Consider the following 25,919-nt stretch of genomic DNA (forward strand, 5'->3'; position numbering starts at 1 on the left):
ACGCCGAGCGAGAAAACGGTGTCCCTTTGTGAAAGTCGAAGCGGCGCGGTCGACTCGGACGAAAGTCTAAACCGCAGCGGCGGTATCGTCGACCGGCTCGTTCCGATCGAAGATACACTTTCTCGGAGGCAATTAACGCGACGGGACGTCCGCCGCTGGAACACCGCTACGAACTCGAGTCCCGAAGAGAGTCGAGCAACCGGCCCGATTCGGCTTTTGGGAAAACGTCGGATTCGAGCGCGTTCTCTCGTTCGTTGCCGACTCTCCTTCCAAGATCGACCGGTTCCGTTCGAACGACCGCGCGGACCGACCGAGTACATTCCCGCGACCCGTAAAGTCGCGAAGAACGATGGACGAACGGGAGCGTCGAGCGAAAGTTCGATCGAGGAACGGGACGGGACGAACGAACGCCCTCCCGTCGAACGAAACAAAAGCGCGGGACGAAGAGGGCAAAGACCGAGGAGAGCAACGAAGAAAAGGGACGGCGCTCGTTTTCTAGCCGGTCGCGCGCTCCGCGTACAAACGTATCGCGATCGCAATTAAGCCGCGTTCTCTTTTAACGTCTCGGGGCGATAGCGTCGATTTCCCTCGATGCGTTTCGCGCTCCGACGCCCGGCGTAATTAACGCTCGTCTCGCCGGGAAGGAACGGCCGCACCGCGAGATTTAAATACGCGAAAGTGTCACCGAGCCAACAAATCGAGATCCAATTAACCGAGCGAGCGATCCGACACTTTCAGGGTTCCCGGCGTAACGGCCGATCTCTATCGCGTTCCTCGTTCCGTCTCGAGGGTGGGCCCGAGCCGCCGACCGAACAAATTCGAGACGATGCAACGACCACCGATAACCTCTCGCTCGATAAACCGTACCGAATCCTACCCCCTGCTGTTCTCGCGTTCTTCGACCGTTTACCGTTCGAACCCATCGAACCGAACGCCTTTGTACAGCTTCGCGAATCGGCGAGGTTCTCTCGCGAAGGAAAGAAACGACGCGACAATTTCGACGAAGACACCTCGAAAGATGGGAAAAGTTTTCGGCCGAGGGTTCGAGGGGACTCGGAGCGGCGAACGCGTTCGCGCGAGCGTTTCCGCGGCCCGAGGAATAATCGCCGGAACAACGAGGCCGCGAGGGGATCGCGACGTTCTCGAACGCTATCGAGCTTATCCGGTTTATCTCCGGCGGACAGGAGTCGGTGCGCGCGTGTACGCGCCGCGGCTAAAGGGACAAGATAATAATAAAGAGGAGGAGATTCGACGCGCCGGTGCTCGGCCTGCTCGAGTAATACAGGAACCGATCGAACACGAGTCCCTCGGTTATTTACGACCCGGTGTTCGACGACAGCGAATCTAGAGGCGGCCGCATCGAGATCTCGAACCGGCCCTCGATGGAGCCGAGAGAGGAAAAAATCGGTACACTCGCGTCTAGAATCGTCGGGAAAAGGAAAACCACGAGCGCCTCCAAGCTTCGAAACGTTACGCCCGATCGGATTACCTTTTCGCGTTTACGCGTCCTCGGTCGAAGGAATACCCTCGAACGGCACGAAAATACGATATCCTTGACCCCGTTTGCCCCTCGCGTATCCGCGCCGTGTTCAGAGTTCTTTGAAAAACGATCGACTTTCGTAAATGCGTCGAAAGAAATTTTTACGAGGGAACGATACGAAGCACCGGTCGCGGAACATCGCGGAAGGAGAAATCGCCGCCGGACTCGTTTTCGTCGAGGCAAAGAGAGTCGGTTCCCCGCGTTCGGAACTAAACCGTCCTCGATCCGCTTCGCGAGAAGGTTTCCACCGAACGCGCCTCGAGCCGTACGAGCGGTTAATTATCGTTGCTCGAGTTGGGAGCGACTTCCTCGATACGAGGCGTCGTAAACACGCGCAACGGACCGTGCAATTATCACCTTTGTAACGCGGTTTCATTAGCGGGCGCAAAGCGGTGCGCATTACGCGCGGCAACCGCCGGGACCGAGGGACTCGAGCGGTGGTTTCCTCGCTCGGCTCCGCGGCTAGAAAGAGCAGAACGAGAGGAGAGGAGAGGAGGTCGAGGAACGATTATCGAGGACGTACGGCCGGTGATCGATGCCCGAACAAAAACGAGCGTTTCAGGGTTTATTAAGGACTCGTTGGATGGCTATCGGCTCGCTAATTGGACGACGAAACGTCGCGATAACTGGAACGTCGCGATCGTTCGTCAGGGCAGCTCTCGCCCCTGGCTCCCCTGGCCCTCTCCTTCCTGCCTCGCGCTCGATTATTCGTCGCAATTAACGACTATTAATAACGATCGGCTCGTGTATCTTCCCCGCTATTAGCGTACAAATAATAGAGAGCCGTTTCTAGCTACTTTATCGGGCATTCTCGCACGAAGACGCGTGTTCGCGAGTCGGGTGAGCCGAGGTAGCTCGAGGAAACGAATTACTCGTATCCTTGCTTCGATCGAAATACGATCGCGAACGGTGCGGACGTATCGGCGCGCGATGTTTCGCTCCGTAACTCGTCGCGATGGAAAAACAAAGCCCGCGAACGCCGATGGCTAAATCGGGAACACCGGGTACAACGATATCGAGGGCACGAATTTGATAAATCGAACGCGAAAACCCTACCACCGAGTTTTCCCGTAGAATGGTCGTTAACGCGCGCGAGAACTTACCAACGACCGGAACTCGTACCTCTTAAATATTGCCCTCGCTTCTTTCGTTTTCGCCTCTCTTCTCTTCAAAGGGAGTTATTATCGGAATACCGAGGGCGCAAACGGTATTTTTATCCACGGTAGGCTCGCCTCGAAGCCACCGGAAGCAACGTTCAGAATCCGCGTAGGATTCACGCGGGTTCGGTTCGACTCGGTAAAACCGTGCTCCGGTGATCACCCTCCGGCTGGATCGCGGCGTTGAAATCTTTTCGGTCGGTAAGCGAAAATTAAGAATTCAACGGTCCTCGCATTTTTCATAGGTCGCGACACCTCCGACCGACCGCGATCGCGAAGCCGACCCTCGAGACGCCGAGAATTTCCAAGAATCACCGCAATTTCCTTCCCGCGACTCGGTTAAAACTTTCGACATCGAATTAGGTTATCCCCGACGCGGCGCAATATCGCGAAAAGTGGAAGGAGCTTTCCTCTTTCTTTTCGCACCGAGGTGCGAACCTACTATACGCGTTTCGCTCGACGTTCGCGACTCAACGGGCCAACGATCCTCCTCGTGCTCGTTTCTGTTCGATTTCGATGAACGAGGACGTTGCGCGTCGTCGAAGATCGGACCTCGAATCCCAAAGGTTCGATACTCGACGGTGCGCTCGAAAAATGTCCGGAAGCCTCGGCGATCGAACGTTCCGGTTTCGTTTTCCCTTTCGTCGCGCGCGAGCACGTGCGAACCGAAGACGCGGAGAGAAACGGAGACGCGGAAGACGCCTCGGAAAAATCCTCGGAAACCGGAGAGAGGGTTGGGAAGCGCACCGAGAAAGAAACGAGGATAGATCACGTACCAGGCAGATTGCGGGGTACGGGCCCAATCATGGAATCAGGTACACGTGCAGTACCAGACGGTGTACCGTAGAATACGTCTTATTATAGAACCCATGGGGTTCCAGCGGCTGTTCCGACGACGAGGTACGAGAATACGCGAAACGAGGATGGAGACTGGATGAAAAAACACAACCGAGAAACGAGAGAGAGAGAGAGAGAGAGAGAAAAGGAGAAACGAGGATATTGCAAGGGTGTGTCTGCCGACCTACGAGGTCAACATTGTTACCATCGTTATTGGTACCAGGGCCTGGACGCTGCATTCTCTCCCACCCTTTCTCTCTCTCTCTTTCTTTCTCTCTCTCTCTTCGTATCTCTGTCTCGTTCTCGTTCTCGTTCTCCGTCCTCCGCAGCCCTCCCCTTTTCTCTTCCTACGTTCTTCTCTCGAGTCGGAGTGGACTTTTCCAAGAGGTACCGACTCTCCGCCGGCGCTTCCACCGACGCGCCTTACGATCGAAAAAAGAGAAACAGAGATAGCAATAAATTTTCCCGGCTCCGCGAGCTGTCCCTATATTTTCTTTATCCATCGCGAAACCGATACACACCGGCGGTATATGTTTGCCCGCGGCGTACAATGATACTGGAAAAAGCGTGGGATGATATATCCGCGCTGCCGTGCAATTAATTATTCGCGTTTTTCCTATACCGCGCCGGGATTAACGCCGGACTATCTACGCGTTACTATCTAATTGGTGAACGCAACGGAAACGCTCGCGGGGGATACGCGTACGATCGTCGCGTTCGCGCGACTTTCGATTCGTTCGGGCCGGTCCTCGCGATGCTCTTCCCCCCGCGATTTAAATTTAGGCGGGAAACGATCGTTCGAAAGGGAAACTTTGTCTCGTCTCAATTTTCTCGCGAGAATCGTCCGGCGAGGTGGTGACGGTCCGTCGGGGAAAAATCGGCAAACTTGGTCGGTCTTGACCGAGGTCTCGATCGTCGCGATGCGAGCCTCCGGTTTCCGGTCGATTCGATTCGGGCACGTCCGCTGTAAAGTTGGTCGAGTCGCCACCGTGTGGGAAAGTACCGGTGGCCTTTGAGGGTCTCGTTTGAACCGACGTCGAGGGCGTCGAGGGCGTCGAGGGCGTCGAGCCTGTCCACCGTGCACCGGTATAAAGCGCGATCGAGCGCGATCGCACTCGACGAGTGGACGAACGACCTCGAGAAGAATCTTTACACGGTTGGTTCTTCCTCGGATGGTTTCCCCTCTCTTTCCTTCGTCTCCGCGTCCCGAGAAACTATCGTAGGATTCGGTCGGAACGACGCGGAGGCGTCGTTAAACATTTTTCACTTCCGAAGATCGGACGGCCGACTCCGAACTACGTCTCGCGCTTGCAATTTATCGTCCGCGCGGCAAATACATAATCTATCACGGCAGATAAGCCCGGATTAGTTCCCTTAAGCCTTATCCGAAGCTCGTATCTCGGCGGTGCGCAGCGATGAACATTCTCTCCGGTGTTGCGGGGTTCCCTCCTCCCCTTGGTCGCCGCCCCTGGATCCTCCCGCTCGCTCGTCGCGTTGTCTCTCTTCCCGGCGAGACCGCGATACCCGCGTTGCGGAAAGAATACGCGTACGCGTCATCGAGCCCGAACGCCGCAGCTTCGAGCACTTTTTTCGGTGTTTCGGTCCCTCGTTCCCGAGAAATCGATCGATCGATCGATCGACGCGAGGGCCCGAAGCGCGAACGGGACGCTCTCGAACGAAAGCGCTCGGAACGCTTTCGAAGGGACGATCGAAAGGAAACGAACGAGAACGAGAACGAGAACGAGAACGAGAAACTGTGCCGCTCGGGGCAATACCGTTTCGATATTCGTCGACGGATTTCCTCGTTCTCGTCTTTTCTCTTCTCCGAACCACTTTCGAAAACGAGAACGCCGTATCGATAAAATTGATCGGGCGACGTTGCCGCGAGACAACCACCGCGATAAGCGAGTACGAACGAACAACGCGACGTTATTCGCTCGGTCGCGTCCCCACTGTGTCAGCGGGGCCGAAACTCCTGACCGGAAGAGATCAATTAATTTAAGCGCTCGGTGGGCCGTTAATAGGGGTAAGTGGCTGCAGCCTCGTAATCTCCGTTCGAGGCTGAACATCCCCGGGGCTCGAGGACTGTGCGCAACAAGCGGCCCGTTTACCGCGCTAAACAATTTACCCGGTATTATGCGAAGCTCGTTTACATTTAGTGCACCGAACGAAACGTAATTATCTCCGTAGCGGGAAACCCGGCTGGCCCTTTCCCGGCCCTCCACCGTCCCCGTCCTACGAAAACACGCGCCGCAACGATTTCGCGTTCACGGTACCCGCGCGATTCGACCTTTCGATGAAATCACCGATCCGGTAACGCGATTCCAAATGTACCCGCGAATCCTGTTTACTCGTTAGAAATTCCGTGAACGTTGCGATCGACGAGAACGCCTTTCGCGATTTCGTGAAAAAATTCTCGTATCGCTATCGATATCGCGAGCACCGTGTCGCCTCGACGTTATCGTTCCGATTACGAGGAGCTCGCGATCCTCGGAACGATCGGGGAAAAACACGGGGACGATTGGGTCGCGAAAGGAAATTGAAGGTCGGATCGCGAACTTAGCCGGCCGCGTTGGAAGAAGCACGCGCGAACGTGTGGGTAGGTAAGGTCACGCGAGGCGCGCAGAAATAAAAGAAAAGAGGAATCTCGCGGGGAAGGAAAGCAAGCCGGCGAGAACCGCGGGAAAGGTAATGGCGGTGGGTGGCGAGGGGACAGGGGTGCTCGGTGGTTGCTGCGCCATGAACTTTAGTGGCTATATCGATTGTGTGTGCACCCGTGGAGCCAACCCCAGGCGCCTTCTGGCCCGTCGCCCTTGACTCTCGTTTCCAGACGACGATGGCTCCGAAAAGAGCGGGTCTCGAGCCGAGAAACGGGAACGGGGACGGGGACAAAGGCGCGCAAAAATCGCGGATAGAGCGAGGGGAGGTTCGAGGTTGCCGAAAATAGAAGAAACGCGAAAAAGGAGAACCGCTTCGAGGTGACGCGCTGCGACGACGCGAAAATAAACCACGGAGACGCGCGCACGCGCCCGCGCGCCCGCGCGCGACACGGGGACGAACGCGATACGCCTCACCTGCGACCGAACGGGATCGAACTCCGAATCTCCGATTTCCACGCGATCGAGGGACTAACGCGGATCTACGCTGAACGATCACCGAGGAAACGGATAAATCGTTGCTTCCGCTTCTTTTCCGCACGGTTTCTCGTACGCGTAAACGCGGGTAGCTCCTCGGCGCGCTCGAACGATAACGAGCCACGCTCGTGCCGAGCGGTGAAACGAAATCCTGGAAACTCGTTTATCGACTCTATTAGACACGGGCCGGCGTGCGTGTGGCACGCAATTGGTGCGTGCTCGCGCAAACGTTTTCAGCCCGCGATGCACGGGCGTCGATCGACTCGCGAGCTCGGCCGAGTTTCGAAGGGCGAAAAGCGGACCGGTCGCGGTTTATTCGTTAGCGGAGCGACACGCTCGACGCGACTCGTTCGACGCGACACGTTCGACGCGAGTCGTTCGACCGTTCGTCGAAACATTCTTCGCGGAGGTATTCGGCCTGTCCGTCACCGTTCCGTCCGGCGCGGCGGTCCCTTTGAAGGATGTTTGCGCCAAGGATGGAGCGAATCCGGCTCGAAGCGCGTCGAAGAACAGCCGAGTTTCGCGGCTTCGATGGCTTTCGAGGCTCTCGGTTGGAACGCGCGACGCCGATTCCCGTCAACGTCGATGTTTCTTTCCGAAATCATCCAAGAGGCGAATCGGTTCGCTCGATCGGCGACTCGGCTCGCGACACTTTCCGCGTTGCTTCGAATTCGCGGCACGAGACGACACAGGCGACACGTTCGTCGACACTTTCGTTCCGCCGTTCGTGATTTCTCCGCGGGAATCGCTCGTCCATCGTTCGAAGGCCCGTTGGTGGAAGACGACGGAGTTGCTCGATTTCGTTCGATCGCGAACCGAACGAGCAACTTTCCAAGATCGATCTTGGAAAAGAACGATCCATCGATCCGAGTTGCTCGCGGTGTTCGTCGCGGAGTCGAGAAAAGAAAGCGGATCGTCGTAACCGCGGTCGTAATTCAAAGCCGGTAACGCAAGGAACGACAGATACGATCGAGCCGTCGCTGGAACGAGCTCGAGTAGGAAACGAAGACGAGTAAAACGGACACGCCGGCATAAATCCCGTGGAATCCTCGCGCGGTATTCGCGCCGGGCTCGGGAACGACCCGCGTGTCCCTGGAAAAATCGACTCGGAACGCAACCACTGCCGCGAACCGGGTAAAACCGAGGGGAACGGAACCGACCTATCGAACGACCACGGTGCTCTCGATCCGCGCCTCCACTCGACCGGAAACCGCTTTAACGCTCGTAAAACCGCGCCGAAATTCCCGACGGATCGTCTCGCGCGCGTGCCCGACGTTTATCAGCGTTGGTAAAAATATCGCGAGGGACTAGTCTCGACGGTGAAAATGCTCGCGCCGAGGATCGAGAGAACGCGATAAAATAGGTCGGAAGGAGAGCAGAGATCGAAAGGGAATCGTAACGAGAAGAAAGGTGGAGAAAACGAGAGCCGGTGATACGGAAGGCTGGGAATAATTCGATCGTCGGGTCCGGCGCGGTCGTGCACGGTATCGTAAAACGTCTCGTTACTCGACGAGGCAAAAATCTCCTCGAAAAGCAACACGACCGTAACGAATCGCGTCGTTCCTCGCCGGCTACTCGGGCGTTTTATCTCTCTCCGGTTACCCGGCGACGACGATTTCGTCGCTACTCTCGTATATCAGAGTCGGGGCTTCGTGTGGGAGCGTCTAGAGCCGCGAAGATAAGTAATGCACGGTTTGCTCGGTGCCCGGAGAGTTACGGAGCCGGGACACCTTCGGTGTACGGGAGAGTCCCGACCGTGGAAAAAGAAGCAACGAGAGAGGAACGAGTGGAGAGGGAAGAGGAGAGGAGAGGGAGGGGAATCGAAAAGGACGCCGTGCAGGACTCTCCTCGGCGAGGGCTTCGAACCGTGCTCCGTCGGACCGAGCTATATAAGTCCCGAACGACCTTGCTGCTTTTTCAATGCAAGGACGACGTTCACCCCGCTGGAGCGACAGCGAGAGCGACGGCCCACGGAGATACGAGATGAAAAGCGAGCAACGTATCGACGCACCAACGACGACGACGACCGCGACGTATTTGCGGCTCTTGCACCGGAACCGGAAACGATGAAACTCTTCCTCCCGGTCGCGGCGATTACTTTTTTCCCGTAGGATTTCTCCTCGGGGAAGCAATTACCCCGGTATACCGAGAGTCCGCGATTTCCCGATCGGAGAACCAGAGGAGAGGAGACCTTTGGCCGCGTGGCTCGTTAAAGCGCACGCGGAAGGAAGCAGCACCGATCGGTACACGGTGTACGGTACATTTCGCTCGGCCGATAGATTTCGAGCGAAGCTTTCGCAACGGGTGCCGCGGCGAGGATTCTCTCGCCCGTTCGTTTTCTATTCCAGGCAATTACTCGCGCCACGACGCCGCGCGTACCTCATCCTCGCGCCTCGCGCCTCGCGCCTCGCGCCTCGCGCCTCGCGCCTCGCCCGTTCGTCCGCTCGAGAAATATTCAATTACGAAAAACCCGCTTCGAGCGGATCGAGTAACGTCGGTTCGCGTCCGCGATCCCCTCGATCCGAGGGACCCTGGCTTCCCGTCCTCGTCGCGAGAAGGAGCTCGACAATTTCCGGTGCTCGCGTATTTTTCAACCGGCACCGAACTCCGGACCGAAACCCCACCGCTCCGTACGCGCACCGGCCTCTCCCGTCCGCACCGCGGAAACGTTCCTTTTTCCGCCACGAAATCGGATACCGGATAGCGTTACGCGGAAAGGAGGAGGAGGGTACGCGTTCGAGTCAACGAGCCGGATATCCCCGAACCGCGTCGCTCGTTAAAATAATACGACGAGGAATCGTGGAATTGGCAATAATCGATTCGCCGCTACGCAACGCAACGCGAAGCAACGCGAAGCAACGCAACGTAATGCAACGCGGCGGTGAAATACCGTGGTCCCTCGCACCGAGAGCTTTATTACCCGTATTAAGCGTCGCAAAACCTCGGCCGAGTTTAACGGCGCATTAACGTCGAAAGAGCGGCGCTCTCGTCCGACGACAAAGGCCCGCTCTCGGAATTTACGTCGCCCTTACATTGTACCCTCCGAGCGGCCGGATTTCGAGGGACGCGCGCGATTACGAGGCGTCCTCGAGGACGGATCGCCAGGGTCCGCGCGAGATCGTTACGCGAACGGGGCGACGTTCGAAACGATCGCGGTTTACAGAATTTTTCCCCATTTTTCGAGACGCAGCGGCCACTTTCTCGCGCAGCTTGCGCAACAGACGCGCGAATACATTAAAGTCAGCGGGAAACGCGCGGCAAAGGAGGGCCGAAGCAGCGGGAGCTTGCGAAGCTTCCGCGGACGAAGAGAAACGGCCAGATTGAATCGGATTTCCAGCATAATTAATCGCGGCGCGCAGCGGGGATGGAAAAATACGATCGCGCGTCCGTCCGTCTCTCTCGTTCTCGGTCTCGGTCTCGGTCTCGCGTGGTACGCGCGCGGTGGTATATCGGCATCAGAGGCGAAACACGTTCTCGAGGACTTGGCATTTGCCGAGGAAAAGGTGAACGTATGAAATCGTTCGCGTACGGATCGGTACGCTCGCTTTGGAGACCGATCTCGAACGATCGGGAGGTTCGCGCGGGACGAGCTGCCCCGATCGATCCTCCCGCGCCAACGATCCTTTCGTAAGGCGAAGGACGATAAAGGTCGACTCGATCGGTCGCACCGACGCCAGTTTTCTTCCCCGTGGTTACGAATGCGCCCTCCGCGACGGAAAACTCTCTTCTCCGCCCGGTAAAATCGTGCTCCGCTGGGAATCGCGACTTTCGATCGTCGGTCGGTCCTTGGAGTTAACGGCCGGCGAGTTCGTACGATTTCTCGTCGAACGGCGGAGGTTCGAGATCGTCTCGACGAACTCGTCGATTTCGAGGTAAGAGACCTATCCGTCGCTGAGGTCGAACGAAGCATCGGCCCTCGTGGCTAAATCCGCTCGATTCGAGAGGCGGAATTCGTCGACGAAACCGTCGCGGGAAAACCGGGTGTTCGTAAACGGTCGCGATCGTAAATCGAACCGAAACGTCCAAGGTTCGATCGTCGGCGACCACCGTGACGGGAAAGACGTCCGGAATAGAGGCGAAAGTCGAGACGAGAAGATCGACGGGTCGAGGGTAGCGAGCGGGAAAGGAAAAGGAGAAAAGAGGAGAACGGGTGGGGGATCGCGGCCGGTAAGTTACGATAATGGCGAGACATCGGTAAGTTGTGTCAGGATGACGGGAAAGAAAGAAAGAAACAAGGAAAGGACGTGGACGCGAGGAAGAAACCCGGCTCCGCGAATAAACGGGATCGACGAAGGAGAAGAGGAGGCGACGGATGCCGAAGAAGCGAACAACGACGCGGAGAATGCGCCGATTGGCAGCTTCGAGCCAACCAACGAGGAGACGGACGGACCGCGATTACCTCGCGATAACTACCGAGGCGGATTATCGAAGCGAGGGCCAATCGACGAAAAACGAACCGTTTCCGACGTTTCTCCAAGAGCCTCTCGCCTCGAACCGAAACCGCGAAGATTCCATCGGCGAGCGTTCTTCCGTCGTTGCTGCCCGCCTCGAGCATCGAACGAACAAACAAACGACCAACGATCGGCAACTACGCGATTACGGAGGAAAGAAATCCGTAGGTTACGGAAGCCGGGAGACGCGTAGGTGCGCGCGGTCTGGATCCCGCGACGGAGAGGAACCTCGAAGGTGGACGAACGGCCCGCAGGGGGTCCCTTGCGACTTTGGTGAAGTCATTCCGGAGAATCGTAAAACGATTACCGGTCGTCGGCTCGACTCGCTCGGCGGCTCGAGTCGTACGAGAAGTTGCGTAAAATCGCTCTCGGCAGTCGCCGGGCCGTGTAAAGAGCACCGCGGAAGAAAGAACCTCGCGAATATGGATCCGAGCGAAGAAACCTGGAAAACGATAACGAGCGGAGGATACGAGCCTCTCGTAAAAGGAAGATAGCGCGGAGAGCGCTAAAAATGGCCGACCGCCAGACTGGAATGCGAAAGAGGGACCGAAACGAGGTCGGAAAAAGCCAGGATGTTTACCAGCCGCGTCGTCGCGTCCGTTTCGCGGTCTCCTCTGGACCTCTTCGACCGCGGTCCTCCTCCAAGTCCCTCCGTCGTCCCTATCGAAGATATTTCCCGTATTCTCCGTCGGTGTTCGCTCGTCGCCTCGAAAACAGGTCGAGACGCCTCGCGGATCGAATTCGCGATTTTCCACGCGAACCGAAACCACCGACGAAAGGTATCTGCTCTTCGACCGCGGGGTTTCGCACGGTTTCGCACGGTTTCGCACGGTTTCGCACGGTTTCGTCCGCTAACTCTCGTTCAACTCGGCCGTCTCGACGACGCCGTTTCGAGCGGTAAATTCGCAACGGTAGAAAGCGCGACGCGGATTCCCCGCTCCCTGGAAAAGTTATCGCTTTCCATCGCTTGAATTTATTCATGAGCCTCGAACGGGAGCATCGCGCGACGCGGAGGAGTCTCGAATTATTCGCGTTTACGACCCCGATGCTTCCATTTCGAACTCGACGATCCCGAGAAACGGCGAAAGACCGTCAATTTTTCCCCGAGAGTCCGCGAGAAAGAAAAAATTCTCCGCTCTCGTTTTTGCGCGTTACGCGTAATCTTTGCGATCGTCCGATTCGTCGAGGATCTCGGTTGCAAGTTCCCTTCTCGGCAAAGGCAGAGTACGCGCGTACGCGACGGTCTCGAGGGTTCGCGGCCGGATCGATCTCCGATAACGCGCGGTACGCGAGAAATTTATAATCGAGCTCGGCCCGGGCTGCGGCGGTTCCGCGCGCTTTGATTAGCTAAGCGACCGATCGACCGATCGAACGGTACGCGCGTTCGATTTACGCGTAAACGCGAGCACCGCTGGAAACGGCTTTCGTAAAAGGAAGCACGAGGAGTCGCGATAAGCGATCGAACGACGTCGACGAGATCTTTCCCGTCGAACTCCGGCCGGGTAAAATTTTCGATTCCTTTTCGAGCGACGATCGCTCGGAATTTACAGAGGGACGTCGACGCGTTCCACGGCCGCTTTAATCGAGACGCGGCGAGACTCGCGGGACCGAGAAAAGATTCGAGACACCGAGACCGAGAATACAAGAAGAAGAAGAGGAAGAAGAAGAAGAAGAAGGAGAAGGAGGAGAAGAAGACGAAGAAGAAGAAGAAGCGGACTCTCTACGGTCACGGACGCCAAAGAGCAATTAAAAGCAATTCCTCTTGGCTGTATATCATTCTTACGTGCACTACCGCCGCGGCTAAGCCCATTAAAATCGACCTTCGACTCCACCCGCCGGCAACAACGGGATCCTGTTGTTTCTCTTGTTTTCGAGGCGAGGCGTTCGGTCGACGAGACCGCGAAAAAGTTGGACGGATTCGACGACGAGGACGACAACGACGAGAGGAGCGATAAAGCGTACGAGCGAATCACCGGACACCCGAGCGACCGTATCGCGCGAGTCGCGCGCCTCGTAAGATTCACCCTCGTTCGAATACGTCCATAAATCGAGGGCCGGGGGGCGAGGGAGGAGGGTGGTTGGATCGTGATTTCGTAGAATCGTAATCGTGCGACGAACCGAACGCGAATCGACCACGAATCTACCGCGCGCGGTACCGAGAGATCCGAACAAACGAGGATAGTTTGCGCAGGCACGCGGATATACGTACACGTGGGAGAGTCTGCGTATTTAAATTGTAGATGATCCCTCGAAGGTAAGCGCTGTTACCTCGAGGGATCCGTTCCTTTCCTCGTGTTCTCGCGGCACGATCCTTTCGATCGGCTCGCGAAAACGTGGAAACGAGGAACTCCGCCGTACCCTAAGCTCGTTCGAAAACGATTTCTCGCGACGACCGACAACCTTTCTTCGTTACGCGATAGAAATGGTACACGTGGGTGTGGGTAGCCACGGATCGAACCGAGAACAAAAATCGAACGGGGCTCCGATCGAAACGGAGCAAAGAAGCCCGTCGTTCGTCTCCGCGCGACAACTTTCGGTCGAATACCGGCTTTGGCTTCGGCTCCGGCTCGGTAGCCGATATCTCTCGCTTCGGCGGTTTTTGCGGTTCGCTTCGAATCTCCCTGTAAATCCTCGTCAACGTTCCGAAGCTCACCGATCGTAAAGAGTTTACGCGTATCTAGGACGCGGCTCGATCGCAACGACCGGTTCCCAAAGACGAGGGAACGGTAACGCGCGCACCGAAACCGGAGATACGAAGACGGAAGAGAAACGCGGTTTTCCTTTTCCAACGGTGGCGCGAAAAACGGATTTTCGAGCGACGACCTTGCGCTCGTTTTCGCCGGAGAGATCGTACATCGGTGATCCATCGACCAATCGTTTCCCGCGAGTTCGAAAACTTCCCCAAAAGGGAACAACGAGCAACGCCTCGATGTTTGTTCGCGCGATCGAAACGAAAGGAACTACGCTCGCGCGTGCGCGTGCGCGCGAGTTTGTCGAATTCTCGATCGCGGAGCGATCTCCGAACGGCTCTCTCCTCGAGTTTTATTCCCGTTTCAGCGAGCGTTCGCGTTACGTAGAATGCGTTTGTGCGGGAGAGCTCCCGGGACGGTCGCTCGGTCGCCAAGTGAAACCTGAAAACTGCGCCAGCCAGCTTCGCTTTCGAGTGGAATCGATCGATACGTCGACGTTTCGCCCGAACCGGAGTCCCCTTTCTCTTCTCCCACCCTCCCCCGAGCTACCTCCCCTCGCCCCGCGCCTACGTCACGGCCTTTACGGTCTTTACCGCGATTCGACGAAAATAAGCAGACCCGGCCGCGAATAATCGATAAATACAAAGTGCAACACCGGCTCGTTGCAACGTTCGCGAGCGAGATCGAAACCCGCCGTGTTTCCTTTTCGTGGCTTTTCGCGTACGATTTCCAACGTCGACAACGACGCGACCCGCGTATCGAAAAATCTGACCGGCCGGAACGACGCCGCCGACCGGCTCCGAAGGAAATCAATGAGCGCGAGGGCGCTCGAGCCTGAAATTAATCGATTCGATTATCGAGATATCGCTGTCCGTCGAACGACTTTCGAGGGCTCGGAAACGAAAGAAACGAGGAGCCGAGGAGCCGAGGAGCCGTGGAGACTGGAGAGACGAGAGGAAAACTTTAAAGGTCGTTCGAGGCGGAAAGAGTCGAGTAGCCGCAGGTGGTAAACCAATCAGCCTCGAGCGCATCGTGCGCGCGGGCGCGGGCACGGGCGCGGGCGCGGGCACGGGCGCGGGCGGGCATTTATGCCGCGGCGCGTAACGCGTCCACGGTACGAAACGATCGAGTATTCGCGGTCCACGATCCGAGCATCGTTCGTTCCCGATTTATCCGTGTTGTTTCGTTCCGCGCGGCCCCGGCTGCGTTGAAACGAAACCGAAACGCGGATCGATCGCGATTCGATTTCACCGTTTCGGTCGACCTGGCGCGGTCGAGTTATCGGCTGCGCGAGTCGCGCAGCTGCCACGTTTCTCGGTTATTAATTGCCGGTGGCAGGGCACGGTCGTTCGACCGCGCACGGTACGTACGCTCCTCTCGTTATTATTTTCGAACCTCGGTGGCTACCACCGCGTCTCGTTACCTCCGATACCGCGTTAATTGAATCTCGACGCGAGCCCGTGCCAGAGGTATTCGACGTCGACCTCGACGTCCGTCGTTCGATTTCGAACGTACGTTTTTCGGGACGAGTCCTCTCGCGCGAACCCGATACTCGTTCGACGATCGGCGTCGCTTTTCAACGTTTAACGAGCGACGGTTTCGTAATTTCGTGGCTCGTTAAACCGGTGCGCTCACCGTTTCGGGGCCGATCGTTAAATACACCGAACCGCGTTGCCCCTCGAGAAACGGCCCCAACGTCCCCGACGTCTTTAATAGCAACGAGGAAGAACAAAGCGGCCGAACGATCGATCGTACGATCGGCGACGCTACCACCGCCTACGTATACACGCCGGCGATCGATCGAATTCGACAAAGAGCGAAACCCAACTGGATACAATTCGTAATTTACTCGCGCGCGGAAAGGGACGCGATTTCGAGCTCGAAACGATCCGTAGACCGCGAACCTTCGAGCGAAAAGAGAAGGAGAAGAGGATGAGACGAGCAAAGGGAAAAGAAAGTCGGAAAGGACGTCTCGGGACTCGGGGTTCCCCTAATCGTCTTCGATAGGTTACGTACACGGTCGTGGTCTAGGATCGAAACTCGCTCGAGCGACCCGAAGGTAATTCCGTTGCTCGTCGAGCGAACTCGCGATCGACCGGTAATTACCGTCGAGAGGAAAACTCTCGGCGATTCGCTCGCGCGAAACGTCTACCTGGCTCGAATTCGGGATCCCTGCCGGAATCGCTGACTTTCTTCGACGAACCCGACTATTAAAGAGCAGGTATCTCTCGACGAGCGGACAACTCGGAAACTATTCTTCGCGGCGATTCGTCGACCACGGTCCAATTTAAACGACCGAAAGAAGCAACTCGAGAATCCTGCGAAACGGAGATCGCGGAAACACCGAAAGGGAAAATAATTACTCGACCGGAGGAAGCTCGACGGATATTCGGTTCGCGGCTCGAGTTCACCTTTTTCCGGCGAATCGCGACACGGATGTAGCCAACGATCCCCTCGTGAGGCGAAGTCTCGCGTGTGCGCCAATTTTTCGCGCGCAGCGCGTGCCAAACGAACACCCGATACGCGGATTACGGGAAGCCCCGGCGACCGACCGGACACCCACCGACGCGTAATTCCCAATGACATTCCTCCGAATATCGCAGATTCGATTTAATCCGATTTACCGTCTGTCGCTTTCCGCTCGTCCGTCGATCGATACGCGCGGAACCGAATCGATCGACTTCGTCGCGAGATTTCACGGTTCCCGTGTACGTACGCAGGTTCACGGAGCGTTCGGTCGACGAAGAGAACCAACGGGAGAAGGTGAACGAGAAACGATGGATTTCGAAAAAATTGGAAACGCGTCGAGCGTCGAAAGGATCGTTCGCGAATCGTTCGCGGAGGTAACGCGAAACGGAAAAACGGAGAAAGCACGTTCGATGGTAGCGAACGGAAAAATCCGAGCGGTCGCGTAACTTTTGTCGCATCGGGGCGCGAGTGTGTCAAGGCTGGCCGAGTACGCGCACGGTACGCGCTAACGATCGGCCGCGAGACACCGTTCGAGGTCGATCGACGAAATACGGTTCCTTCCGCGATGATCGTCGCGATTCGCGAGATCGAGTCGCGTAAGAAACACGGTGGACGCGTAGGTGGAAGATGGTTCGCGTTCGGTTCGCGAGGTCACCGCGTCCTTCCAACGGAAGTGCTCGAACGAGCCGAGCGCTCGGAGATCGTCGCGGCAACGCCGAGCGAGAGAGAGAGACTGGCCGTTTGCGCGCCGCGTGTCCGGCGAGGATATCGCGGAATCGCCGCTGAAATCGCTGCTCGTCACGGATCATCGGAGAACTCGGCAACGAAAAAGGAGAAACAGGAAGCGTCCCGAAGGGGCTTTCGCCTCGAAACGGTTATTTCGCGACGACGTAATTTCGCCGCGCAGCTTTTTCCGCACGGCCGATGCCTACCTAAACCGGTAACCGCGTAATCTTATTAGCCGACTTTCGGGAAACCGACCGGTCCAATTTTTAATCCGCATGGAAGGTTGCGTCGCGACGCGCGCTCCCGTCCATCCGAGGACGGGATATCGGGCAAATGCAGCATTTCGAAAGGAAAACGCAACGACGAGCCGCAAACTCGGAAGCTCGATTCGATGGACGCTACCGTTAACGAGAGCGACGAAACCTCTCAGCGAACCGTTCCCCTCGTTCGACTCTCCGATCGGACGTATCCTATTAGCGCGATATCGGCCGCGCTCGTCGAATTACGAAACTGTCCCTCGCTATTACCCGCGTTAACGACGCAACGGGCGATTCGATCTCGAAATCCCGATACCGAACGGTTCCTTGCGCGCCGCCTCCCGCGTTGGAATATTCACCGCGAGCTAGGGAAGGTGAAACGCTCGCGGTGAACGCGAAAATCGATAGAAATAGGAGTAAGAATCGCCGCTGAAAACCTCCTCGCGAACAATGCGAGAATTCTCCGTCGACGAGGCCAAGCCGGCCGACGACGGAAGCCTCGGTCGGCAGCTGATTACGCAAACACCACCGTGCCGATCGAACCTGTACCGTCGAAATCGTTCCAGGCTCGTCGCGACCTAAAAATCTCCCTTCGCGCGTTAAAAACGATCGGTGAGCTAGGGAGAGACGCTTGAACGCGATTCGACACCCACGGCCGAGTATTTCTCGCGTAAAAGTTCGTATCGTCGACAAGCTGCTCGAAAAGAGGCTCGACTCGCGAGGAGGAAATTACGCGCGACCGAACCTTCCTTCGTGGAATGTTCTCTCCCCGGATCCAGTTCGAGTCCCCGCGCGCTGTCGTTCTTTTATTCGCGCGCAGCCATTTTCCAGCGAGTTTTCCGCTCGACGGAGCGTCGAATCACGGCGCATTGTTCGGCCGTTCGTTGCCGCCGATAGCAACCAAAGAGAAACGATTCTTCGGCCGGCGTTTAATCACGGGAACGGAAACTTCGACGCGATGCCTTTCCGGATTTCCTTCGCGTTCGAATTAATTCCGCCAACTTCTCGAACGTACCGCCGCCGCCGCCGCCTCCTCGTCCTTTGGAAATAAACGTATTCGACGTTCGGGATTGTTTCGGGCCCGACTTTGTACGAACGAGCTCGCAGCAGCGCGTACGCGAGCGTACGTGATCCCTCTGCCAACAGGTTCCCTCGGCGAGGTGAATCATTCGTGACTCACGCACCAATTCGTACGCGAACCGAGCCGTTCGCCGAAAGGTCCGTGCTTTTCGAACAATGTTATCGCGCCCGGGTATCGCACAGCTTCCTTTTCGATTCGGAATTAACGAACGAAACCTCCCCCTCCTACCCCGTCCCAACCGCTACCGAATTTATCCCCGATTATTGAAATAAATATCTCGACGTCGAAAGAACATCCAAACCTTACCGGACAATCGCACAATTACGTTCCGATCGAGACTCGATCGCGAGAAGAAGAAATTCGTGACTCGACCGGCTCGAAACGCCCAGGATTCGATTCCCTCTAGGTGAGATCGTTTCCCAGAACTTGTTACTCGACACCTAAAAACGGAGCCAGCTCGAAAGCAACCGGTCGTCCGTCCGTCTATCCCACGTGCTCGGCAATCTCCGCGCAAACTGTTGGCGGATTTTCTTTTAATAATATATCGCCGGAGCGGCAACCGGCCGTAATAAAATTTAACGCACGGCGCAACGTTCAAAGTAACGCGCGCAATAACTTGCGCGTGTTACGAGCCTTAACTCCGTTTCATCTTGCCCACGTGGAAATAGTTGTTGGATCAATGAGATTCGAGCGAGGAGCGGATTAACGGGCCGAGCAACGGTGTTCGAGACCGACGACGCGCTTTCCCGCCAATCGCGTATTTAATCCCGGAATAAAACGGTGCGCTTTGACCGCGATCGTGCGAACATTGCGAGGTTCCACGGACCGAGAGATGGGAAAACGCGCGTTAGGCCGACTGGTATCGTCGAACACCGCGATTCGGCGAACAACGATCGTTCGACGGACACCGACGAAACCGTGTTCGTTTCTTCGACGAAAAATATTCCACGGAGCGAAACGAGTCACGGTCAAGACCGGTGGAGAATGAAATTAGACAAGAGTGGCCGTTTCCACGTGCAAGAATGTGCAACCGAGTTCGATCAATTAGGAGTTAACGAAGAAAGAAGAAACTCGGCTGTTTCTCTTCGCGACGCGACGCGACGCGACGACCGAGGAGGGAACGAGAGAAACGGGAGAACGAGAAGGAGGGAGCGAGAGAAATCCGCTTTCTGCAATTAATCGCATCAAGGACGACTTTCCCAGGCCCCGAAGAGACGTCGAGGGAAAATTCATCGGATCGAGTTGCCGGAGAGGCACAATGCCCGGTTGATCTCCTTAATTGAAATGCTTTAATTAGAGCTCCGTCCAAAGAGAGAACGCTAAGGGAACGGAAAGAATCCTGGAACCGTAGGGGCGCAACGGGGGAAACGGACGACCAGGAGGATCGAACGAGTCGCCTCGCGAGCAGTCCGAGCTTCTTTTTCGCGAAACGAGGAAAAAGAAAGTTCTTTCCCAGGCGTCGCGCAACGGATTCCACAATGGGCCGGATTCCCGCGTTCGTTAGAGCCGGCCGCTTCATTTTTATCGGTCGCTCATCGGGAAATATAATTCTCCGCGAAGGGAACAAATCCACCGAAATTTTCTCCTCGCCTCGGTACCGAGGAGACGTTTGTCCTACGATTAATTAGCACGGTAGAAACTTACCGGTTGCAAGAAAACGCGGTGACGGTGACGGTGACGTCTCGGAACGACGCCGGTTACGTGTCTCAACTTGGACGAACGAGCGCTACGCGCTGCAAATTAATGAAAGAAAGTAAGTATTCAAATTTTTCAAGCTTCGCGTCTTTTGTTACTTTCACTTTCGACGAGTCTTGCCGAGTGCGCGTCAAAAACGGGTACGGTGTGCGTGGGTACTAACTGGTCGAGGTCCTTTCGTATTTCTCTGCGAAATTCGCCCCGTAAACGGACGTTCGCTGATTCAACGCGATCAACTCGCCGCACCGCGCCACGCGGTACCGTGCCGCTCTGCATTCTCATCCGACATTTTTTCCCGCTTTCTATTCCCTTTTTCGGGGAGCTCCACTTTCGGATTGCTCGCGATAACCGGCCTCCTTCGTATGCAAAGACCCAGCCGCGATACTGTTATTGTTTCTAAACGAGCGTCCCAGCCGCTGCGTGCCTCGAGAATTTAATCTTTCGTCGGAGAAAGGTTCTTCCTCGCGAGTCACCGATGAGACGCGACGCGGACGAGTTCGCTGATACGGACAAACGTTACGTACGATTTATTCGCAACGTTTACTCGATTCAAACATTGCGATCGTCCAACCAATGTCGTTTACTTTTCGATTCGTTCGATATTTTTAGCCAGAGAAGAATAGGTACACCGTATCCGAGACGGAGCGAAAATCGTCAGAAGACAAAGACAGAGTCGATCCGAAACAGCGGGAACTCTGGCGGCCACGAAGTGGAAGCTTCCAAATTAGCATTTCAATTTGTCCGCGCAGGTGTTCCGCAGGCTGCAGTCGCGACACCGACCCGACGATGACGATCGACGAATCGTGTCGCGTCGCGTCGCGTCGCGTCGTGTCGTGTCGTGTCGTGTTGCGTCGCATCGCGTCGCGTCGAGTCGTCAGCCGGCGAGCACCTGACATTTTCAATGCAAAGCCTCCGCGCGCACAATACTCGAGGCATACCATTTACATAGCCGCCTGCACGCTTCTATCCTATCTTATCTTCCTTTCTACACCGGTGAACGAATATTATTACATTAACGGGCGCAACTGTCGTTTCTTCTTTTTCCCCTTTTTACGATCGAACTTTGAGGATAAACAGCTTTTCGGAAAACTCCGTCTCGAATCGAACGAACGCGCGAATAACGGCTCGACCGTTCGAGGCCAATTTCCAAGCTTTTACGTCACCAACTGTTTTCTGCCCTAACGAAGACGCACCGATGTAATTGGTTTTCGATTGTGACCCGACTACCTGTTAATTTATCAATGGATGCGCGCGCGTGCGTACGCGGTAGGCAGATGGCAAAGTTAATCCCGTGATTGAACGCGGTTCGCAGTTCGTTTCGTGCCAAGAGTAGCGAACGGGACGTTCTTGCGAAACGATTGCATCGATCATTCGTCGGGGTTCGTTTTTTCCTCGCAAAACAGAAACGAACAAAAACGAATCCCATCGAGACGGGAAACGTTGTTACGGTTGTAACGGAATCTTTTCGAAAACGTTCGGTGTTACACACCCTTGTAATTGTGATTACGATCGAGCGTTAAAGAAGCGTGGAAAAAGTAACCCGTGATGTTACGGAATGATGCAAATGTCAACGCTGACTACTGCCACCTACAGACATTCTTGGTAAATGAGGTGTCTCGTTTGTAACGTGTAAAAGGCAATGCGTATAGATATCGACGAAAAGAAATTACGTTTAAAAAAACGTTACTTTCTCGTCGCGTTCGTTACCCGTAACCCCTTGGCGATTTCTATGGCAAAATTTATCTTGCTTCCTGCCAAGAAACAATATGTCCGCCGCACCGTATGTTCGCGCGGGAAAGAAACGAAAGATTAACACGAATGCCGGGGGAAATGGTCCCGTAACAGATCGTCGGAGAACGTTTCTATTTATGTCCGTTAGAGCATTAACACGCCGTAACTTTTCAGCGGTCCGAACAAATGCACCTCGTTACGTTGCTCGTTAAACGAACGAGCTTTTATTACGAACTACGACGCGTACTGTTATCGTTAACTGTACAAGAGAACGTAAAGCGTAACTAGATACATAGCGTGCTCCTCTTCGAGGAACTTTCGTAGTGGTCTTACCTTAGCGCGCGTTGTGTGGTCTTCATTTCTGGCTCTTTCCCCGCAAATTCTTCTTCGAAGCAATTCCCTCTCAACGTTGATCCATCGATTCGTTTCGGCGTTCGAGCACACGCCTCGAGTAACAAGGAACGAAATAAAAGAAAATATACACAAGCACAGCTAGACACGCACACCGTGAAAAAAAAGTGCACCGAGCTTCGACTCTTTTCGATTCCGTGCACCGCGATTAACCCCACTTCGCAGCGTTCTTCTCGAGCAAATCGAATCACCGTGCAATAATCTCGAATATCGATATTAACGAAAACAGACTGCGCGATCGGTTGGTAACGCGCGTCACCGTAACCGGAAAACGCGGCAAAGATCGGAGAAACACAAACTGCGTCGATCACTTTGAACGATTCCTTCCGATTCGACAATGGCGGGTTAAAATATTTTCAGTCGATCGGAGATGTATCGTTCTCGTTTCTAGATTTCGTATCGACCGAATCGTACGACGATCGTCGACTGCGTTAAAAACAAGTTACGTTCTATGTAGCGTACGGTTGGATAGCGCTTCCATCGAGTGCGCAGCGGTAAGAGGCACGAATTAGATTAGTGGGACTCGCGACCGAGACACTTGGAGGTTAGGTCGAGTACGGAGAGAGCCACATAACCTCTCTTTCACCGACACGATGATCCTGCAATCGTGGCGACAGCAACAAACTCTTCCGGATCGTCGAAATATTCGACTCTGTCGTCGTTTATTTTATTCTTGCGATACACTCCTCGACCTCTGATACGCTTCGATAGCAATTGGCATGGTGGCAGTGGTGGTGGTTTCGCGAGAAACTCGCACGTGTCACCGATTCGAACGATTCACAATTGACAACTGTCCTCCTCACTCGCGAAATTCTTTTCGACGTTGCTCCTCGATGTCCTCCGAATATTGAATCGAAGCGAATTAAATGACGCGCGCCTTAACGCGAGCATCACGACGTTCGCGCAATGAAACGCGATACGTTTGTCGTCGTTCCCTGGCACGTTGAAATTTTCCTTTCCCTTCGATCTTTCTATTCTCGTGTACCCTCCTAATATCTCCTTCGTTATCTTCGACAAGAAAGAACAATGTTCCCCCTTCTCGTTTCGAAAGCGTCCTCGTCGGATGCTCTCTTCGAGTCTGCTCGCTGTCGAATCGAGAACTTTGCTCGGAATCTCCAACGCAAAATCGCGTGCCACTTAACGGATAACCGCCGATACGTCCTTTCGACCGGCAGGACTGGTTTACGCGATAAACACGCGGCGGGCCGCGTTTGCGAGAAATCGATGATTCGCGACTCGCGGTACGAACGTAAACGGTAAAGGCAAAAATTCGCGTGAAATGTTCTCGGAACGGTCCCCGCGATACGTAGAGCACCTCGATGTTACTTTGGAAAGCCGAAAAACTTGGAATCACGCGGCAGGTGCAAAAGGTGCCGGTTTACACCGAGAAGCGAGCGACCTCCACTCTGCCAGGTCCCAACCGAGAGGTCCACCGTACGAGGACTGGTTTCACGAGACTCCCCGTGCTCGACCGGCCAGACTACTTCGGACACGATAAAAGGAGAGGGAAACACACACAGAAAGAGAGTGTTCGGCTGAGAGATGGCGGAGGGAGGTTAGAGGGGGCGAGGAGCGTGTGGAGAGTGGACTCGTGGAGTGTGGGTCCCGTTCTTCGGAGAGAGGCTTATTCCAGCGAGCGCGAGGAAGTACTGTTACTTAGACAGAGCCTTCGGGGCCCACAACGTGCTGCAAAACGCGATGCAGGCCAGGACGCGGTGCATATAATTCCGAGCCGTCGTCCGAAGATGTAAAAACCAGACTGTTTCGCGACTGTCTTTTCTCGCAAGGTGTCTCTTACGTACAAACCGAACGAAACGAGATACGAACTGTGTGTATCGACAGAGTTGGAAACCGATTCCCTCTCGTCTTTCCCTTTTCGATCAGCGAGCTCAAGGATGCATTCGATATACAGCTGGTGACGTACTTGTTTTTTATTATGGAGTTGCAGTCGGAGAGGCGATCGCTGCTGATGGATCCGGTATTGTCAATGTTTCGATAGCTCCGGTTTCGTCTCAAGGTCTATTTCGAAAACAAGTCCGACGACGGCGACGACGACGACGACGACGACGACGACAGATGCACCGCAAGCGTTTCGTATTATTTTCGAAATTCAAACTCATGAGAGTCGCGTTTTATGCGCAACAAACGTTCACGGGTCACGCGAAACGAATTGCACGAACGCTAGAATGCACATTGCGTATAATATCTTGCACGGAACGTATACGCGTGCGTGGACACGCACCGTCGAATCGCGTGTCCTCTTTCACCCTCTGTTTACTGTTTACTTCTATACACGCGAGATTTCAGCGAAACGTAGGTCGACCTTTGCGCAGTCAGCTTTCGCACCACAACCCTGCACGCTCGAATAGAAATACATATCAGGTACAGTTGACGTTTCCCAATTCCTTTCTTTTTCTTCTTGTTTCTTCTTTTCCCGTTAAAGTGGAGGACAAACTACGAAAAATACGCTCACCGCTCGATGGTCGCGGCTCGACTGGACGACTGGCCGCCTCCGCGCTATTACCCGCCGTGCTCACACCCGTACCGAGCGAACCGGCGCCCTCTCCCCCCCCCATCCCTCCCTCCCACCCTCCCTCCCCCTCCTAGTATACTACTACCCAAGGTGCTCGCCGTTAACTCTTACGGCGATCCGTGTGCGCGTATCATATGCAGCACGTACGTGTTGTCGGTGCGTACAAATACTTCAACGACCAGGTGTAACCGGTTTCACCGATTTTTTCCCGAAAAGCCCTCGCGACGGTTTGTAAAATTGTTTGCCCTTTGTCGTTTCTTGGCGCGCGCACGCGCGCGCATACACCGCTGGGAAATATATTTCAGTATTCTTCAAAGGACACTTTCATCGACCTGATATCGTTCAAGTTTCGAAATACAAGATTCACGTTCGTAACAGAATCGTTCGACGAAACGTCAAAGAAAAATAAATCGGCTATTCGACGTTTCTTGGATTACGAAATTAATATTGAAGTAAAAAGAAAGTTAAATAGGTTACGAAGCGAGGAAACTAATATAATCGAACGTTGCTACCTGTTCTTCGATCCAAGCTGCGTAACAGGAATGGATTTTTCAAAATTCCAAACGTATAATCGTCATGCACTGGATAATGTAAGGTGACACCAAGGCAGTCCAGTACGGCATCGAGATACAAGACCAATATCACCGTGACCAAGCTCAATCGAAGAGAGTCTCCCGATTCTCGATACACCGTCAATTTTCATTCGGTCTACAACATTTACGTAATAAATCTTCCGCGATAAAAAGTTTTCCAGGTATTGTAAAAACCACAATAACGGAGCACGCCGTGATTACGTCGATGGTAAAGTAGGAAGTTCAATTAAATTTGTTCTACTTAGAAGGTAAAATGATCCTCGTTTCTAGCAAAGCGTGGAAGCCACACCATCGAGCAAATACAACACGGGAACTGTTCCGTAGCCATCGAACCCCGCCAATTTCACTTTCCACCACATTTTTTCTCACGGTGTTTCGATTAATCACAGTACGAATTGAATAGCTTTGTACCGAGAATGTTAATTACACGGAATTATACGATTCACTGACTTGATTGAATTCCGAGCCGACTTTCCCCCCGGTAGCCTGTTGCTCTCGATTCTACGTAGACAGTTTCGACATTTGAACAAGTGACAAAATCTTGCAATTCGATCTTCGGGGGGGAAATATTTCTTCGCCGTAAAAAAATAGCGCACTCTTTGCACGATTTTAAA

At 54.8% G+C, this 25,919-nt stretch overlaps 1 protein-coding gene across 1 annotated transcript in view; it reads right to left on the minus strand.

The window, feature by feature from the left end:
- The window catches only part of LOC143155113 (uncharacterized), a 64,686-nt gene extending 40,027 nt beyond the window's left edge, over nt 1-24,659 (minus strand). Inside the window, exon 1 of the mRNA XM_076327472.1 lies at nt 22,102-24,659. Coding sequence (XP_076183587.1) covers nt 22,102-22,127 — 26 coding nt within the window. The 5' untranslated portion in view covers nt 22,128-24,659. The remainder of the gene's footprint in view (nt 1-22,101) is intronic.
- Between the last annotated feature and the right edge of the window lie 1,260 nt (nt 24,660-25,919).

This window comes from Ptiloglossa arizonensis, chromosome 2, assembly GCF_051014685.1.
Source record: "Ptiloglossa arizonensis isolate GNS036 chromosome 2, iyPtiAriz1_principal, whole genome shotgun sequence".
NCBI classification, from domain to species: domain Eukaryota; kingdom Metazoa; phylum Arthropoda; class Insecta; order Hymenoptera; family Colletidae; genus Ptiloglossa; species Ptiloglossa arizonensis.